Source organism: Phlebotomus papatasi, chromosome 1 (assembly GCF_024763615.1).
Source record: "Phlebotomus papatasi isolate M1 chromosome 1, Ppap_2.1, whole genome shotgun sequence".
Lineage (NCBI taxonomy): Eukaryota > Metazoa > Arthropoda > Insecta > Diptera > Psychodidae > Phlebotomus > Phlebotomus papatasi.
Window position 1 is genome coordinate 65089837 of NC_077222.1, and position 20727 is coordinate 65110563.

Here is a 20727-nt window from a genome sequence, read left to right on the forward strand (position 1 = left end):
TTTAATATTTAATTTAATACGTTTATATGACCCACAAACCCTGAGATCTTCCGTGTAATTTGTCCTAAACACCTGAAGAGTAGCATCTCAAATTTACGCGCAGATTCCCGTAGCAATTTGCACTTCCTGAACTCTTCCAATGATTTTTTCACATCATTTTTTTTCATAGAAGCGATGGTTTTTTTCTCTGGACATTGTAGAATTCAGAAATTCAAAAAGAAAACATAAAATGAATAAGAAATTTAGGAAAGCAAAAGATGTTGCCGGAATAGGCAACACTACCTCACCGGAGAGACACTCACAAAGTATATACTTTTTTACGCGAAATACAGGATCCAGCTGGGAAATTTTACCCGAAATTTAAAGATTGATTCACTATTAACATAAACAGAAACAATCTTTAATGAAAACTAATCAATTTTCATGAAAAACACCGAAGGAAAACCTTCTGCACTTCACCACAAATCACAACACTGCTAGAGACACAATCGATCTGTAACATTTTTTGTAAGACTCTTTCCACACTGAGTTCTTACAACGCAATTTAAATTCAAATTATACCTAAAATTTAACTGTCTTTGTGTTAATACATCTTAAAATGAATAAATATTTGAAAGCAAAATGAATTCATTGACTAATCGAAGATAACATACATAATTTTAATTTATTTATTTGCATGGCCGAAATTACACTCAAAGTGGCCGAAATTAGAAGCTGGCCGAAATTTGGCACACTTACCCTATTTTATTTTTCTTTTTTTCTTTCGTTTTGTTGTTTTTTTTCTATTTTTTTTAATCTTTCTGTGCTTTGAAATTGCTCAATTCATAGCAGGACATCAGGGAAATCCGTGCAACAAAAAGTATGCGGCTATCGGAAATTGCATTAAAGCAGTCGTAAACGACTATTCCAACCGATCCGTAATCAATTTTTTACGCGGAATTTCTCAAAATTTCCAATGTTAAAGCCTGTAATGTTTTCAATATCTTGGCAATAAAATATTTCTATATAAAGTTAAATTTGCGAATTTTATTTTTTTCTCTTCGTCGTGGTATTCCACATTCAGATATGAAAAAATCAAACGCACAGAAAGATTAAAAAAATAGAAAAAAAAACAACAAAACGAAAGAAAAAAAAGAAAAATAAAATTAAAAAAATAAAAACGAAGTACTCTTGAGATTAAACATAAAAAAATATTTGGCAAGAAAAACGTAAAAAAATAAATAGGCAGCAATTTTATGTGATAAAAATAGAAATTTTCAAGTATTGGCGAGATTTTTCACCTGATAGCGAAGTTGATCACGCCTATCCCTTCCCTGTTCGCAGGAACTTCATATTTCCCGCCTCCCGCTCCAAGCAAAGCCTATTATCGTGTGTGGGCTTGGCCTTGGTTAACAGGATAACAGGAGATACTGTCAGTCAGTCGGTAACATGGTCTGGACGAGATCGGATGGAGGCACAGAGCTTGGGTGGTGCTGGGCAATTAGCCGCGAAAAGATTTGGTCTCCATAAGGAATCTTTCAGGGCAAAAGCCTCGGCTACACAAGATATATCTACAAAAAAGCCTCAAGGAATTATTATAAAATCTATTTTAATGGTCACGTTTCCCTTTTATAAAATCTCCATCTAATGGTCTTGATAAAGTTATGAATAAAAGGCTCAAATGTGTTTTAAGAGCATATTGTAAACATTTACTAATATTTCTCAGACTTGGTGGTAAAATTTGAAATATTTGCTGAAGCAGTCGCAAATTTACATAAAAATTTTAAATAAAAGAATAATTAAAAAGCATAATTTTCGACTTCAAACTCAGACCCGAGGCGCATAGCGCCCTTGACCTTATAAAACTACAATTCTATTATTTTATTGGTTGATATGCTTGTATGAAATATATGGAAGACGAAATGTTAAATTTTTGTACAAAATGTATGAAAGACGAAATGTGAAATACGAAATGGTAAAATACGAAATGTGCTGAAATACGAAGTTTCCGCAATACGAAATGTGCAATACGAAGATGTAAAATACGAAATGTAAAATACGAGGTTTCCCAATCCCAATTATCTCATGACTCTCTCGTATTTAATTGTTTTCAGATTTTCAGATACATGTTTTCGATATTATTTAGCCCTATCATTTCTAGTTTTCCTCTTTCTTTCTATCCCTAATCTTATATTCTTTAAATTTAATTCCAATTATCTTTCAAGTATTTAATAATAAATTCTTAGACAATAAATTTAATTGTAAAATTGATTTTAAATTGGGAAAAGCAATTAAATCCGTAAAATATTTGATATATATGGAGATTAGAAATTTTTATTTGAGGTATATTATTGTTGCATCCCTAAATTCTATAAAGCAATTCGCATTAAAGCATTTGATTATCCGAATTAATAATTAGAATCGTGCGTTGATTATATACTATCATTTCCAAGATAATAATTTCCTTTTTTAAAAAACTTCCATTAAATCCACGACATTATTTTGTGTAGCAAATTTTGTATTAAAGAAAACACCGTTGTTTTTCAGGCTAAAGATGCAAGCATAAGTAGTCCTACGACTAAACAGCCGGTATATTAATATATATTTTTTAAATTTTATTTCTCTATAGTACTACTCTTTGTCTTTTAATTAATAATATACAGATAATTACATAATTTGTTTTAAGTTACCCAGTAAATTTTGAAATATTAAATTTAGTGGCAAGCATTATGGGCACCGCACAAAGCTTTTTCCTGCCAAAAATCAACTCATGCACTCACTCTTAAATGAAGAGGCGTAAATGAATATGAACAGCTTTATCCGCAAAATTTTATGCAGATTATTACGACCTACCCCTGAATTTGAGCGTCCTTAATTTTAATATAGAAGAAGTGGGATAGTACATTTGCAATAATAGGAAAAGAGGGATAAAAGAATTAGTAAAATTGATCTACGATTCCTGAGATCAAATCCTCCTTAGGTTTCTATTTTCTTTATTAGAAATACTATTTAAATTTTGACAATTGAATTCATTATCACCATTGTCTTTGGATCCAAAGACAATGTTATCACTTAACAAGGAGTGGAGATATCTAATATTTCTATATATGTATGATGATAAACAAATTTCACAAAGATTAGGGGAGACTGGGGCAAAAAGTCACAAATCGAAAATTTCAAAATTCAATATTTTCCTAGATAAATAAGATAGCGGCTTAAAATTTTTACCACAAATAGCTTCCATAAATCTTCTTCGATGTTCTATGTTTCTTCGAATTCGAACAAGGAATTTAGAAAATAAAAAATATTAAAATTTTTAGCCCTATTTTAAAAATATTTTCCTTGAAGAATATATCAATTATTACTTACTTATTACTCAAAATTTATGCATTGATGATTATTTCCTAAATGACTTGGATTCTTTGAATACGAAGCCGCTATCTATTTTAGAATTTTACAAAGATTCTTCTCTCAAGAAATATTTTTATTAAAAACGACCACTTGGGGTAAAAAGTAACAAAAGGTATGAAGGAAACGTAAGAAAAACCGAAACATTTATGATGTCTCACGGCAAAAAAACGTCAATGCTATATGTCGCCGCTTGTTGTTTGCATTGGTCAAACGATTTGCAGTCTATTGAGTATTGTTTTTTCTAAAGTAGCTTAAAAATCGTTTTTATCGTTCAGTTAGAAAAAATAGTGTTTTACAAAGGTGTAGAGGAATAAATTTCCTATGAAAATATGTTATCTAGGTATTTTTTTTTTAAATTTACGGAATCCCATAACAAAGCGAATCAAAATATGACAATATCCCATGCCTGATACTATTTGCCTCAGAATTTTTGAGAATGGTCACAAAATTACCTTTTAGAAAACGCCTCGATAAACGTATTTCCTTACAAAATAAATGAAAATTATTTTCACAAAGTTATAGAGCGGTAAATTAAAGACCTATAAAACAGCGCAAATTAGAAATTTCGGGGGTGTTCGAGTATTTTGTAAAAAAATAAAATATACATTTTGTGACTTTTTGCCCGAGTCTCCCCTAAGGTTTTATTTTAAAACTCTACTATGATTTGTGTTATAACCTGGAGGTGATTGGAGCCGCCAAACTAAACCAGTTTACCCTTGGTTTTTGACATTACATTTAGAAATAAAACAGGAAGATAGAAAACTAACATGCATGTGTAGAGCGTACAGTCTATTCGACGCATGTTAACCCTGTCGACGGCTGTATCCTACCAATCCAAATCATTTGTGCCTTTCACACGCTCTACCCCTATCATCCCAAGGAGGGTGATGAAGGTTGTTATATGGTGCTCTTGTTGCTTATGTCAATTAACATCAATACTTCAGTTGAGTGAGCATCACTCGCCGTGAACAGTTCACTCTCAGGAAGTTGAAATAAGGGTGGCAAACTCAGTTCCCCATTTCCCCTCTATAAGTTTGTAATTCTATTTAGGTGAGCTCCATCAGGGCTTACATATGGATGCTTCACAAAAACTTAAAGAAGATGAGAAACAAAGTTTTCTTCTTAATTAATCTAATACTTCATGTTAAGCCTGCTTTCGCTTTTTTTTTTTTAAATTCACCGTTAATTTTTACCTCTGAAATTTAAAATGAAAAAAAAAACACAGAGGACGATGGGAAATATCAGAGAGGGACTTTATTGAAAATAATTTTTATATTTGACAAAGATCTTAAAGTAAAAAAATTGAGAACTCATAGAAAGATTGGTTATTGGATCTTGATCGTAAATATTCTATAGAAGTCCATTTCGAATTTTCGGTTTTCGATCCATTTATTCATTATTATTTTTTGTTCTCTATTATCTGAAATTTTTCAATATAGTAAAGCAGTATAGTAAGCCTGATATCTTCCATGAGTTCTTGAAGAAGATTAATCCTCTTTTGATCTCTGTTACTTAATGAAAAAATTATCGAAAACCGCAAGGCCATATCTCTACCATTTCCTTTCTAAAACCAGTTGCACAACGGAATTCTTAGCGAATTTTAAAAATCATTAAAATTGAGTTTCAAATTTTGGGATTAATCGGACCAAGTCGTATGACCGTGAAGTCTTAACTGTTGATATCTCTGTTGTACGTTTGTCATGAAATATTTGGAAGATTCACAAAATTTCCATCTAAAAAGCAAAGTTTCAATGAGTTCTCAAAAGTAGAAGCACTTTTAATAAAACTTTTTTTAATATCTACAATTAAGAATAGGTTAAAAATGTAAAATGTAATTTGATATGGTTTTTTGTCTGGTTTATTGGGCGATGTATAGGCACTTGAACTACAAGATGTTGCATCGAGGCACCCTTCTATGGAATCCCTTACGGGTGATGGTCTTCTTCATCCTGGACATCCGTACAACGGTCACAGAAGATCTCCCAGTTTACGGTTAGTTATCCCCAAGCACGTGGCAAGTTGACTTTTTTATATGGATCTATTTGAAGCCAATTCCCTAAATTGATCTCGGACTCAGCTCACAATGCTCCGCAGAAAAAATGTATTTAAACAAAAATTTAGTATATTTATCCCTCGACGCGGTAAGGGATCTTATAATACGAAAAAACTTCTCAATTTTTAGATATTTAGCATAGCATTCGCAAGTGAAAAAAAAATCCCATATAAATTTAAATCGAAGTAATGAGAAAGTAGCTTCAAATTTCAGACAACTTGCTAGAGAGGCTAGGTTATCCCTAACAGATCTTTAATTATTTTTATACCCTAAATAAACTTCTTTCTTCTTCCAGTGTGGGATCACCGTTGATACGGACTCCCAGTCCAAGAAGAAGAGGCCATTCCTTCCACCACGACATTGGATTCTCGGATACAGTGTCCAATGTCGTGGATATCGTAAAGGGTGATCGAGGCAGACGATACTATGGACCAAGATCTCGATATACTAGAGGTAGGAAAATTTTTTCTTTTTATTAAATTTGTCTGATTCTCATACATTTAGTTGTTTCTATCTGTACATAAGATGAACTTTCCTTAAAAAATAACTAGTGAACACAGACCAAATGAAAAAATGAATGAATCTGAATATCATATGTGATCTTTTTTGGACAGATTTTACTTGATATTATTTTCTGATTTATTCTGTCATTTTTCACAAAGTATCTCAATCCAGTGAAATCTTAAATCACCTTCATCAAATTCCTCTCACAATTTTTATGGATATTGTTTGTTTATATGCAAAAATCTTGATGTTTTCTTTCTATTTTTTTTTATTTATTTCTTTTAGCAATTGATCGTCCTTATGTGCTCCACACGTAACTTTTTCCGTAAAAAAATTATCTGTTGCACTTGCTCTAATTAAAATTTTGAATTGTAATAATGAGTTAAGATGTATTTGTCTGAAAATTCGAAAAAATTTCAAGTTTTTGAAAACTCTTTGTGAATTCAAATTTTCGTTTCTGCATCAACGGTTGCAGAGAGAGAGAGAGAATGTGTAACAAACGTTTTGTGTTTAATCTTTATCCACATATAATTCTATAATTATTTTGTTTAAAATATTTTATTACCTTTGTGTCCGTAATTGGCTAAATGTTGAATGCATTCAAAATTGAAAAAAAAACAGTGGACACAACAAGACTAAAATATTTTATAAAATTATATATGGATAAAGCTTAATACGGAAAAAATTTATGTGTAGCCACTTAGTTTGAATGTTTATATCAACCAATCACAATCAACACTTTTGATATTTAACAATTTCAAACCTGTACCACAAATATATGTTTTTTAATTGGTACCAACAAAATGAGTTTATTATTTAATGACAAAATGGAAATTTCAAAATTTTATGTGCCCATTTCGTGTTTATAGATTTTGTTGTTCCAAATGATGGTCCTAAATCCACAAAAGAATCTATTTAAAATGTTGTGTTGAATATTCTAAATCAAATTTTTTGCGCCAAAAATTTTACAGAAAATTGCGGTTGAGGTTCAGTCGTACTTTACGACTTTTTTGTTTAACATTTTATTGGATATCCTGTAAGTTTAGGGGAGCTGAGCGTAGATGATGACCGTATAATGGGGTTGGATGATGATGGGTGGGCGCGATTTGTATTTAGTTGTTTTTGGCGAGGAGAATTTGATGCTAAAAACGAGACCAATTTCCTGTTAAAAATGTAGGTTCATGGTCAGCGTCGACGAGTCCCGCTAGATCTCCGTCACCAGCCCGAAATGGTCCCCACGGGGATGCTGCCCACCGTCGGAATCGCCGCAACTATCTTCAGTATCAGTATCAGTGTCCCTTGTATGGGACAACAAATCTATGTCAGAGGTCACGTTCACCGAGTCCCGCTCGACTGAAGGAGATGCGTGACCGATATAGACTTTTGGACGATGAAATGGGTACAAAATTTTTAACAACAATTTTATTATTTTTTCACTATTTCTCGACTTTAAACAGAACATGCATTATCTCAATTGAGGCGATTTGATACACAAAGCAACACTGTACATACAAATTTCCATAATAACATATTGAACTTCCTGTTTCGTATTCATGCTCTGCTGATACATAGAAATTTTGGTTATTATGTTCTTAAGTTGATTCTAATAAGTAATGCTAGTAATGGTTTAATGCTAATTAACTTATGGATTATGAATGAAGAATGTTAGAAGACCATTAAATATTTAATCGCCATGGCCTTTTAAAACCATTCCCATATATATTGCGAATACATAACCATCACATTATCATTACAAAATTTGGCACATTCAAAGAGACAACAGCATAATCATTTCACATGTTTATATTGAAGATTGTTTTGCACGGCATGATTGAGTTTCAATAGCGTAAACATATTATATCATCCAGTTAACTTCCTAAATCAGAATTTGTATTATATTGAGCATGTTATTCTGAATTCTTTCAGGAGGGACACATCATGTTCAACTTAGTTATCCAGTTCTTGTGCCTGGACGTCGTCAGTTGCCTCCTATACCGTCTAAACCAACGACTTTACAACTAAAGACAACCAATATAAACTTCCCCAAACTAAGTGCTAGCCCTACACATGTAAGTCCTCCCAGTTTGTATGATATTACGATTGATGGGATTGATGCCTAATTCACAATCGAATACAGAATTATTTTCAGAACTTTCATTCGACACCTCATAGTGTTCATTCGCTGCCACATCCTAGGGATTTCCCCCGCGATCAACGGGAATTTTACTACGCGGGCCGCGAACGCGAACGACTGAGACATGGTCGTGATTACGATTTGAGGTACGAGTTTCGAGATAAAGAACGTGAAAGATATGAGTTAGAAGTAGAACGGGAACGAGAGCAAGAAAGAGAAATTGAAAGAGAGAGAGAAAGGTGGGACTTATTCTTTAATAAAATCATTCATATTCGCATGAATAAAAACTTTACTGATTTTAAGGAATAAAAAAGAAATGTTCAGTCATTCGGATTTAACTTTTCCGCAGATTGGAGTATCACGCTCCGTTGTCATTTGAACAAGCCTTAGCGATAGGCAGAACTGGCAGAGCACTTCCATCACCCGTCCTCAATGGCTACAAGCCAAAAGGTGGCCTCCATGCACGCCACTCCGACTCCGACGAAGAGGACTGGTGCTAGCAGAGGCTGATAAGGCACAGCAACAGTAGGGAACAAATATGGGTCTAACGGTGCGTATCGTCGCCGTAACTCCGTGTAAGATCATCATTAAATGTAAGAGGATAACAACAAAATCACACACTTTTTTGAAATAGACACAAACATAAATCCATTTTCAAAAGAACGTACCATTAAGAATCAACTAACCGCCACATACAAATTGATCGATAGGCTTTTAAATTTTTGTCACTGTAAAACCAAAATAAGAGAAGCTGTACTTCTATTGCAAACCAACCAATCATAAAGAAGTAGAAAAGTCACTAAAAAGTCTTTCTAAAGTTAGAGAGTTTGTGATTCTGTCATTGTCAATTATTGAATTAGTAAATCACTTCGAATACTTTCTTTGGTGAGAAACAACGAAATTTAGTTAATATACTTTAATTAATTATGATGAAGAAAACGGCAAAGAATACCGCTGATGAGGAAAGACATGTTTAGCGTTAACTAACTCTGCGAAACCCACCTCTCACTGCTCTTGAATTATATCACTACGGCTATCAATTTTGTTATGTACTGTGTAGGCTCTTTTCGACCATGTACCGATAACTGCCCTATATGTTGTGTCAGGTTCGAAACGGAGCATGTAGCACTCACTAGTTGGTGATACCAAAAAAGAGAAGGGTACCACAATTATCTTAATTTTCAGCTTAGACATTCAGGAAACTCCCACATCACATTGAATCTTCAATTAATTATTTTGAGACAGAGGTTACGAATTAACGCATGGTAGTAACTAAATAATATTCAAAGCTTCTCTGGATATAACCGTATTAGTCGTATTAGTCCTATCCCAAACCAAATAACGGCAAAACTGCTAATCGTTCAATGCTGGATCCCGGTTAACCCTTTAAGGACGAATGAGACACCGGTGACCCAAAAATATAAACTATTTTTTCGGACTATTTAGAGAACAAAATGACTTTCAAATAAATTGTTTAAATAATAATAATAATAATTGTTTAAATAAAAGTCAAATAAATTGTTTTTGTTTTTGGGACACCGGTGCCCCACTCGTCCTTAAAGGGTTAAGATGAATATAAAGTATTAAAGAACTAAAAATATACTCGGTTCAAGTTATTCGATCGTCACTATTTTTCTATGGTTTATTGATGGTTGATAAACCGTATTTTTTCTATTGCTTATCCGGGATTTGTTGACAATTTTGCGATGATCCCTCATTAAATACAACCCCGATAGTCTCGTCTTTCCCATTGTACTCAAGAGCCAGGTTTTGATCCAGGGTACTAAAGAACCTTTCTACCGCAGCTGTGGTCCACAGGAAGGCGCCTTATAGCAGGGTAAAATATATTGGCATCCTCCAAAAATGTGACCACTTCAATTTCCTTTAATTTGTCCTTTCAAAATCTTTTCTTGTTCCACAAATTAAACTACAAATCCATTTCTAGTATAATATCCCTCAATTTATAAAAATCTTCGGAATATTTGACGTTTTTTTTCGAAATTCTCAGAGGAGAGAATAGGTGCAAAGCAAAAACGAGAGTATTTTCTTTTGGAAACCTTGCAACTAAAGACGAAGCTGAGGAGTCGAGATATAGAATGATTAAAGATCTTCTTCAATATTGAATCGCTTTTTCAGCTAATTTATTATTTCAACTCATTAAATTTAATTTTTTAATGACAAAGTTAAATTTTTTAGTCAAAATTATTTTTTTGCTAATTCGTTTTATGCATTTAATTTTTTGTTTGGACGGGACCGACGGGACGTAGGTTTTATATCTCGTCCCAGACTCGCTTCTGATTTTTTAAAAAACTTTCCTCTGAACATTAAAGACCCAATTCTAACATTGGGAAAAGAAATTTACAAGCTACATAAGGATGTCGAATTCCAAGGACCCCAGATTTATACAATTAAAGAGACTTCCATAGCCTCTAGTTTTGGTCCTTACTATACGGTTAACTTGGAATATAAATTCAACTCTTAAAAGTCTTCCGGAATAGGTCGAACGTGTGAACTTATTCCAGGAAATAGCATCATGTTAATCAAAATCCTGACTGTAAAAAAATGTCTTCTCATGGGACGTTTAAAAGCTTGAAGATGCATTAATTGCACTTGTGATTTTTGCATCCCTTTTGTAAGATAAAAAAGCTGAGTCAGTCTAGCCTACAACAGGAGGGAAGAAGAGCTCCTCGTAATCTGACAGTTTGGCGGCTCGATAACTGAAAAAAGCCCATTGCATGCCAATCATTCTAATTTAGCAATCTAATGTCCTAGACATACTTACACACAGAAAAATGAAAAATTCTTAAACAGAAACACCCAGGAATTTAATTTCAAATCCCATCCAATGAATGCAAATGCCCTAATTCTAAATCCTTGATCATTTAATTTTAGTTGCAATTTGCAAATCTGTAGACATTTTTCATCTTCCAGCTAATGCAGAACTTAAGTTCCCGATCTCTTAACTTGAAATAGCTAGGGATTCTAGCCCATTTCTTTCGCTCAGAGCTTCTAAACTTAAACGCCTCGGGGATTCACGTCCAATTTACGTTCCCAGGATCTTATATATTCTTAAATTTAGAGTCAAAATTTTTCTGTGTGTACGTCTTAAGTCGAAAGAAGGCTTAACGTAATTATAATGAAAATAATGATTTGATTAAATTCCAGTAACTAAGCCGTTTCTCGGCTTAAACCGAGAAACGGATTAGTCAGAAACTAATGGAAAACTGATCTTCTAATTTATATCTTCCAGAGATTCTGAAACCGGGCAAAATCTCTAGTCTGAAGGCAACTTTACTTCGCATCGGTAGAAAAGCTAGTAGCTAGTCAGGCTAGTCAAGCTGAGATGTTGCTATAACCTTTTCTTTAAGCTAAAAATTCTGAAAACTTAGCCTATTCTCAATGACATATCAGCGTTCGCACCTTATCACTAGTAAATAAGATATCCAGTTTATTTTTTCTCGCCCCTTGATGTTTCTCTCGATTCAAAGGCCATTTCAGGCTAGTTCCTGAATTTACTGATATTCTTGAGCCACTTTCTTCATGCGCTGAATATGATTATTCTATCGGAGTTGTGATCCTCCCAACAGTAAAAAATCGTTTCTCAGTTCCTCGAGAATGCCAATATTACGCATTCGACCTTTATGGGTGATTCCCTGAATTACTCGGAGGAATCTCATTTTTTCAAGCTGCACTTGCGATCTCATTCTTTGAATCATAACCCGAATATCTTGATCATAAGTTTGGATCAACCGAAAACACCGGTTCGGAAACCGATATCCGAAAGATTAAGCTCAACTTTCATTACACTGTTAAGAAATAAAAGGGTCAAATTGATCCAAATGGTAAAAATGAAAGGATCACCGAGGATCCTTTGAAAGTGTCCCTGTTTTGACACTTATTTACCTCCGGAATAAACCAACAAAAACAGTGAAAAAGTTATTTTTGGTGTTCGCTCAGAGGTATCAGTAATAAGTTCGTGATAGAACAATCTAACGTAATAAATTTGCATACAAAATTTCAAGTGACGCTACATAGAAAAAAATATTTTGTAAAAATGTTCGAAAATGTTTGTGAATTCCTGTCGGGGAGTTACGAAATGCTCGTGAATCGTATAACCCACAAACAAGTTCGTAAATATTTGTACTTTTTTCACAAACATTGTTCGTAACATGATCATTTGACGAACATTTTTTGTACTTTTACAAACATTTGTTCGTAAATTTTCCTAAAATGTTCGACAGGAAAAAAAAAACATTTACGGACAGATGACAAAATTGTACGGATATTTTTTGTGTGTTTACGAACATTTACGAACAAATGTTTGTAAAAGTACAAAAAATACTCGTCAAGTGATTATGTTACGAACAATGTTTGTGAAAAGGTACAAACTTTTACGAACATGTTTATTGCTTATACGATTCACGAGCATTTCGTAACTCCCCCATAGGAATTCACAAACATTTACGAACATTTTTATAAAATATTTTTTTCTGTTTAGTGATCCCTTCAAAGATTCAAATATGATCCATCCTTTTGAAAAGGATCGAATATCATCTAATTTGATCCTTTAAATTTTACCAGTGTATTATGAAAAGTTTATTGAAATGATATTGTCCAAGTATATGTTTGCAACTCGATAATAGAGTATATGCCGGCAGGTCGGACGCCTGGGTATTAGTTTTTTTTTGGAAATTTTCAGTATGTAAAAGGCTTAGCATAATCATCCTGTAAATATCAATTTTATCACTTATCGCAAAAATGATGGGCTCTCCACGGAACTTTTTCACGTTAAAATCTTCCATTTGCATCCCTTTCCATGCGATGGACTTTTTGGAGTGAATGATATGGGAAACATTCGAAAAGTTTTATGTAATCATTACGTAGATCTAATTGCCTCATCTCACTTATCACAATTTAGCACTTACGAGGTAATATTTTCGCTATTAAGAAAAGAAGCTCCGTGCTAAAGTGTTAATAATTATTTTGTCTCCTACCAAAAAAGCAATAACATTATCGTCAATCATAAATTATTTGATTGGAAATTGACGATGAAGGTGAAATGAAAGGATATTAAAAAAAACAATGACTTAACATTTAGCGAAAATGTTCATGAAATGCAGTTCTCTGTGATATAAATATATACATTATTTAAACGAGAAGTAATTTAAAGTCTATAAACAAATTTTAAAAATGAAATTCATTCACGTTATTTCAAGTGTAAAATTTAAAGGATATATTAATTAAATGCATTTAAAAAGAAGGAGAAAAAAAAGATATTAGTCATTTATCGTTACTCATTGCCATCTTCCATTTCACTATATTTAGCAGATTGAAAAAAAAAGATTATATAGCTTTGAAGAAATGAAAAAAAAATTAATCATAAGCTTAAGAAAGAAACGTACTGCATTTTAAAGAATTTAAGAGAAAATCTTATAAACACATTTAAATACATACAATTTTTATAAGAGTTTGATAATTGCGCATTAATATTAAAAACTAAACCATAATGTATTTCTAAAAGGGAAAAGAATCGTCAGTGAACCGAAAACTTGACAATTTATTATAGTTGAAAAGTATTAGTTAACTTAAAAAGAAATTTAAAAAAAAAACGAGAGTGAAGATTCTTAAAGGTAAGAGAAGGGAGAGAATTTTCAAAACCACTAGTAATTTCAAAATTTTTAAATGTTTTGTACCTTATTTTAGACAATGTTGAGAAACCCAACGTAAAGCTCCAACGTTGCGTTCTTCTAGCATATATATTATTGTTTTATATCAATTCACCATTAAGTCAGACTCAAATGTATCATGTGAAATGTTTGGACGGCATAAAATTTTTGGACCACAGAAAATCAATCACAGAAAAAATTGCAGAAATATTATTTGTCACAGGAAAAGAAGTCTTACTCAAAATGGTGAATAATTGTTAATACAATTTTAAAGAGTAATATTTGTTTTAAAATAAAATGAAACATAGATTTAAAAAAAATCACATATTGAAACTACGATAACGAGAAGATTTCATAGTTTACAGGCAAAATACTAGTTCAAAAAAATCACATTTAAAATTTCGTTGAAGAAATCATTGTAAATAATTTATTGTATCGTTAGAGGACATGAAGGATAAAATCAAATTCATCAATTTATAATATAGGTAGTAAAAAATTAAAAAAAAAATCACTCCATTATCTCAGTCGATGTGCATCAAACAGATGCTAAAGCGTACATTTTTGCCTTTTAGACTTTTATAAGAACAAATTGAAAAATAAATTAATATACATAATTAAATATACAAGAGATAAAAAAAAACAAAGGAAATACCTACATATACAAGAACCGAGATGAAACAAACGAAAAAAAATATTCATTCACACTTACAGTTAAATACTTCTGAAAAATGCTATATAAAACAATTAATAAAATTTACATTATAGTAAAGCAAATAAGTGAATAAAGAGAAGCAAATAAACGTGCATATTAACACTCATACGAAATTACAGGAGTACAACTATTATGGAACTCAAATAAAGTTGTGCTTCAATAATTTTGAAAATGAGCATATTCATTTTCCCTATTTACAAAATATTCAAATATATTTACGATGATGATAGGAAGAAAAATGGTCACATTTTTGAAAAATTCAACCTCAATAAATATTTAAAATTACAATTTTTGATTCATTAGAAAAAGGTAGAAATAATATATGCATCAAATGTTTAGTAAAACAAAGTAAATTGTTAAGAATGAACTTTTTGCCTTTAACTTTGCTTACTAAATCATTATTATTAAAGTATTATAGAGAAATCTACATATATTTTGTTGCTATTATCGGATGAAAAATTTTATCACAAAGTTTATAAATGGTTGAATTCTTCAAATATTTAAAGAGAACGCAATGAAATATTTGTTTTATTTGTATCAAATAATTGGAAACAGTTGATTTTCAAAAAGACAATATTGCAAATTTACAATTCACATTGCATTTATTATAGAGATAAATTCATTAACCTAACAATGCAAAGCGGAATAAATGACACAAACCAAATTATTTATAAATTGAAATGTAATAGAATGCCATTCACTGGACAAAACGCAATATTGAAGGGTTACTTATAAGAAAAAGCATGAAAATGAACAGTTTTAGATAAGATATATAAAGAAAACAGTTTAACGTCATGTCATCGCTTTTCAAGCCCGTTTTTTAAAGAAAATAAACTATAAAAATCCTTGCAACTCAATCTTATTATTCTTTTTATTACATTCTAATTAAATTTGTGAATTTGTGTTTCACAAAACTTTATATTGCGATTTAAAATGGTAAGTTTTAAATACAAATAGAAATGAAATTTGCGATTTTTTTTATTAATCTAAGTGATGATGAGTTGGGGTAAGTATTAGAAGTAATCAATTAATGACATCCAAAATTAGAAATTCTTAATTAGGGTCTAAGAAACACCTATTGACAGTTGAAGTACTTATGTCAGGACCTATTGGCACCCTATTTTGTGCCATTTGGTATAAGAAATTAGACACCTATTCTTACATACATTAAATAAATTTCAATATTTTGACGAAATTTTCAATAAGTGTTCGTTAAAGAATAGGTGTTCCTTCGACCCTATTTAAATTACCGAAGAGATAGTTTTGCACTAACAATTTATTTGTAATAAATAAAAAATATATTTGTTGTAATTTGTAAATTTTATTACTTGTATGTAATATTTCCATGGCTATTTTCACTTTAGTGTAAAAATATTTGTGGTCAGTACAGTGGGACCTCGCCGATAGAGTCAACCCCCGATAGAGTCAACAGCTATTTTTTTACTCTGCGGACTCCGATAGAGTCAACTTCGACCCAAATTGACTCCGATAGAGTCAACTTTTCTTTTATTATTGAACTAATAATTTTGTATGATTTCATTATGATCTTTTCGAAATTGAAACCAGTTTTTATGTATCAATGTAACACTTTGAATACAAGAAAAAATATTAATGCAAATACATGGTGATTCTATGATGAAAATCGTATATTAACCGTGTAATCATTTTCCAAAAAAAAAAATTTTCTTTTCGTGATTTTAAAGTTCTCTTGTCTTCTTTCTCGTCTTAAATTTTTTTGGTTAAACCTATGATCGCAGTATAAGGAATTTTTAATTTGAAAGTGAATAATATTGTGGCACAAACAAAGCAATGTTATGATTTGTTGTGTGAATTGATATGGTCTACGTACCTTGAACTTAAATTATAAAAAGAAAAACGTTCAAGATGCTAGAATTTTTGAGTATAACATAGTGAAGATACTTTTTAAAGAGCTTACTTGTTTAAAAAATTTACATGATATACGATCATAAAAAATCCTCTTCTAAAAAAAGTGTAAATTTCTTTAATGTTAATTTTTTAATTAAATAGATTAGTATCTTCAAAGAAAATTTGGATCAAAAACAAAAATAAGCAACAGAGAATTAAAATTGATAAGCAAAATATGGCTTTTTGTATATTTAAGATTTAAATTCTGAATGGTTAAAAATATTGACTTGGAGTCTTCGGAAGACCCTCCATATCAATTTGAAGATTATTAATACAACTGTCATGTCCACCCAACTTCTCCCCTTCCTTTCTCAAAAAAATTAACCCAATGACGTGTTTTCTTGTAATCACAAAAAATACGATTTTGGATGGTGAAGGGAAGGGATGAGGAGAAAATGAAAGTTATATTAATAATCCTCAGGTTGACTCATTAGGGGGTCGTCTGAAGACTCCAAGACGATATCTCTAAGCATTTAGCGCCCATATTACAGAACAAGAAGAAAATGAGAAAAAATGGTTTTATTTTTATTCCTCTTTTTGTGAAGTTTAGAACCATAGTTATGATATAACGAAAAGAACTATCAATCTCTTCATTTATATACCAAGAGTTTAAAAGAAATTTTAGTTAATAACCTTAATTGCATCAGAATTTTTAATAATTAAGTAAGTATCTACAGGACCTCTTCTAAAAAAAGTGAAAAAAAAGACCTTTAAGACACCATTTTATTATCTTAACATCGTGAGTGGACGTCAATATTACCAAATGTAGAGTAGTTTATATTTATGATATTTACTAATAATAAAAATATTCCGTAAAACCATTCCTTAATCTCCAACTTTTGCCCAAACATACGACTTTTTTTTGGGTCAGAGGGTGTAGAATTTATGAGTTAAATAAAATATTTTACTATCGTGTTGAATTTATCAATGATCTCAATAAAATAAAACCCATAATAAGATAAGATTTTGCCAGGGGTCAGTTCTCCATTTCGGATATTCCGATGCATCCAGGCCACCAATTGGGCCCCTTATGCTTCCCCACTCCTATTCTATCTTATCCCCCGATACGGGTAGCCGCTCTATATCGCAGCTCTGTGTGGACAATCAGTGCCGTTACTATATCACAGCATCCCTTCTCGGTGTGTGTTTGGGATCAGTGACAGCGAATATTTGTATCGATTGAAGTACCACTTTCATGTCGAAACTCGTTCTGGTAACAGCCTCTATTGTTTTTAGGCGGTTCACTTTTTTGCCAATATGCACCATTGGCATTACTATTCATTCATTCGCTGGACGAATTCAAAGCCGATATGGCATGAGAAATCTTTTTCTGCTGCTGCTCAGCTTTGAACTCCAGACCTCGCAGTCATAGAGCTACTACTCTATCCACTGACCCACTCGAGGCCCTTTTTTTTTTTTTTTTTTTTTTTAAACCATAATACTCAAACATAAAATAATACCCCTTTAAATCAAAATTTCAGATTTTAATTGATTTTTTCGGATTCCGATACAGTCAACGAATCCAAAAGAGTCAACAGGCCTGGAAATAATTAGTTGACTCTATCGAGGTCTCACTGTATTTTGATGACAATGGTCTGTAGGTATACATTAGACTCTCTCAAATTCGGGAATTTGGGACCGAAATGTCACCAGAATTAGAGAGAAATTCGGGCGACAAATTTTTTGAAATGCAACGATTTTTTATTCATCTGCATACACATATTGAGTTCACATACCCATATTTATGGTAAATTTCATGAAAACCCCTTAAAATTGCAAAAATACATCAGAACTAAGACAAACCATGGCAAATTTGAGAATATTTCCTTCATTTGATAATCATAATCAAACTTGAAAAATGTAAACAAACTTTTTTTCAAATTGAACTACTGCCCGAATTAAAAAGTAGCCCGATTTTAAAAGAGCTGAATTAGCGAGAGTCTACTGTAAAAGTATATAATGGAAGAGTACTACGGATCGGAATGTTGAGAGACATGCTCCGTAGGCTCCGTATTTAGTTGAGAGTAAGTATAAGTGCCAAAATACTATGTGGTATTTCTTTTTGCTAATAGATCTATTAATTATCTAGTCATAGTCAACTATTTCAGTGCATTTGAATTTTTAATATTTACAATAAATTAATAAAAAAAATAGCTGTAATAGCGAACTTGAAGTCTGTGCCTCGGATCGCCACGAATTTAATCGGATGTCTCACAGAAAATTGGATTTATAAATTTAATCTGAACTAATGCAGTGCATTCTTTTGAGAGTTATGGTTAAAAGTAGCTGATAATTTTTAGAAATTCATTTTATTTGGAGCAACAATTAACCTGACGATCCGTGGAGCCCGTGAAGCACTGCCGATCGCTGGTGATCTTCCCATTTGCTTAATAAAAATTAAGTGTGTTGAAGTTATCAACATTTAGTAATTTAGATCAGGAAATCAATATAAGAAATTTAATTTAAGCAAAAAAAAAAACAATTTTTCCAGTAAAAAACTAAATTTTCATCCAGAAAAAAATCATTTGAACAGAATTGAATTATCAGTATTTTTGAAGTATTTTTTTATGAAAATATACTTTTTTTTGGATTACTTTGGATAAAAATTGGATACTCTTTTTGAATAAATTATCTACAGTGACAATTTTTCATAAAAAAACCCCAACTTTTTCTAAAATAAATCACTTCTATGAGGAACTTTTTTGACAGAAATTTTTCGTAATGTGTAGACACCTGAGATTAAGAGATGAGTAATGCCCAACGCACAATAACTTTTGTTTTGTAAACATGTTTTTGACATTTCAATGAGAGTGAGTGAAATCTAGACCTAATCATCTCGCTCATTCTCATGAGAAATTTTGAAAACATGTTTACAAACAAAAATTATTGTGCGCTGGGCATAAGTTTCATAAAATTAGCTTGCATGGGGTATTCAAATTGTGATTCTTTATAACTTCGCAAGGTATTCATACTTCGTGTCGATTGCTATAGGTGTGACTCTAGAATTTGAGATAAAATTTTAAAGTACACAGTAAAAAATTGTGTGAGAAATAAAGTTGTGTATTTGAAAAGTTGTGTAAATTCACAAGCAATATGGTTGTAAATTGTAAAATTACTATCATAGTGGTGGTACGATACTAACATAATGCTAGTAAAATTATGTATTGTGTAAGGAAATTTGTGTATTGGAAAATTTGTGTGAGAACTGTCAAAATTCCATTGTTTACTATTGCAATTTTTCTAAGATTTCAGATAGATTTTGCATTTTTAACTGCCTAATTGTCTTCTGGAATCATTCATTGGGTTCTTAAAATGTGCCTCAGTCGTGAAAAATTAGGAATAATTATGTAATAACAGAAAACAGAGGAAGCATCATGTAAATTAGAAAAATTGACGATGCAACTCTTGGCCACGTGCTGAAGAGAAGTAATCAAGTCGGTAGCGCAGGCAGAAAACACGAAACCATCAACGCAAAGATTATGGGTTCAAGTCTCAGACACTCTCTTATTTTTTTTTCCTTTTTTTTTATTCTTTTTTTCTTTTTTTTCATAGTTTAATACCGAGACATATCACAGATAATACAAATAAACCGAACAAAATTGCTCTACAATCAAAATTATAGACAGGAAGCCATTTTATAAAATTGAAAACACACAACTTTGCCAATACACAACATTTCCAATACACAAAATTTACAACCATAGCGCTCGTGCAAAAATTACCAATCGTAGTGGTTGTAAATTTTTTTACTGTGTAGCATACAAATCCAATGTGAAAATTTTGTGTTTTATCAACTATTTATTCTCAAAGAACATCATAAAGGATATGAACATTTTTAAGGATTGGAATATACAAATTTAAAAGAATATAAAAATAACAGAAAACTTCTTCGAACGTGGCTTTCATTGCAATTATGTTTCCCATTTTTAAGAATAAATCCTTTTTAATATGACTTGACAATTCTACTTTGTAAATTTCTTTTATTTTAAGAATTTTATGAAAAGACTTTTCAGTTAATTAATCATCATCTTCAGTTTATATAGCGGGAAATTAATGGAAAACTGTAGCGAATTTTGTTTTTTTTTATTAAAAATAACTCATCACTTTAAAATATTTGGAATTTAATTTTTTATTCTATTTTAATTACGAACTTGGTCAAAGGTCTTGAAGGCATCAACACTTTTGATAACCTATTTTTATGGTATTTGCTTCCTGAATGACTATTGTACTGTATGTATGCATTCTCCCCTCACTTTTGATTTACCGGTTATTAAAAAAAATGGAACATATGTTTACTCCATGACTCGTTCCCAGTCGGAAAACCCGGTGCATCTTAGCAGAA

General features: G+C 31.6%; 1 protein-coding gene across 1 annotated transcript in view; it reads left to right on the forward strand.

Moving 5' to 3' along the window:
* LOC129799825 (voltage-dependent calcium channel type A subunit alpha-1-like) overlaps positions 1-15316 on the forward strand; it is a 48997-nt gene extending 33681 nt beyond the window's left edge. Inside the window, exons 27-32 of the mRNA XM_055844057.1 lie at positions 5267-5382; positions 5739-5896; positions 7125-7346; positions 7874-8016; positions 8085-8320; positions 8431-15316. Of these exons, the coding sequence (XP_055700032.1) occupies positions 5267-5382; positions 5739-5896; positions 7125-7346; positions 7874-8016; positions 8085-8320; positions 8431-8581 (1026 nt within the window). The 3' untranslated portion in view covers positions 8582-15316. The remainder of the gene's footprint in view (positions 1-5266; positions 5383-5738; positions 5897-7124; positions 7347-7873; positions 8017-8084; positions 8321-8430) is intronic.
* The last annotated feature ends 5411 nt before the right edge of the window (positions 15317-20727 follow it).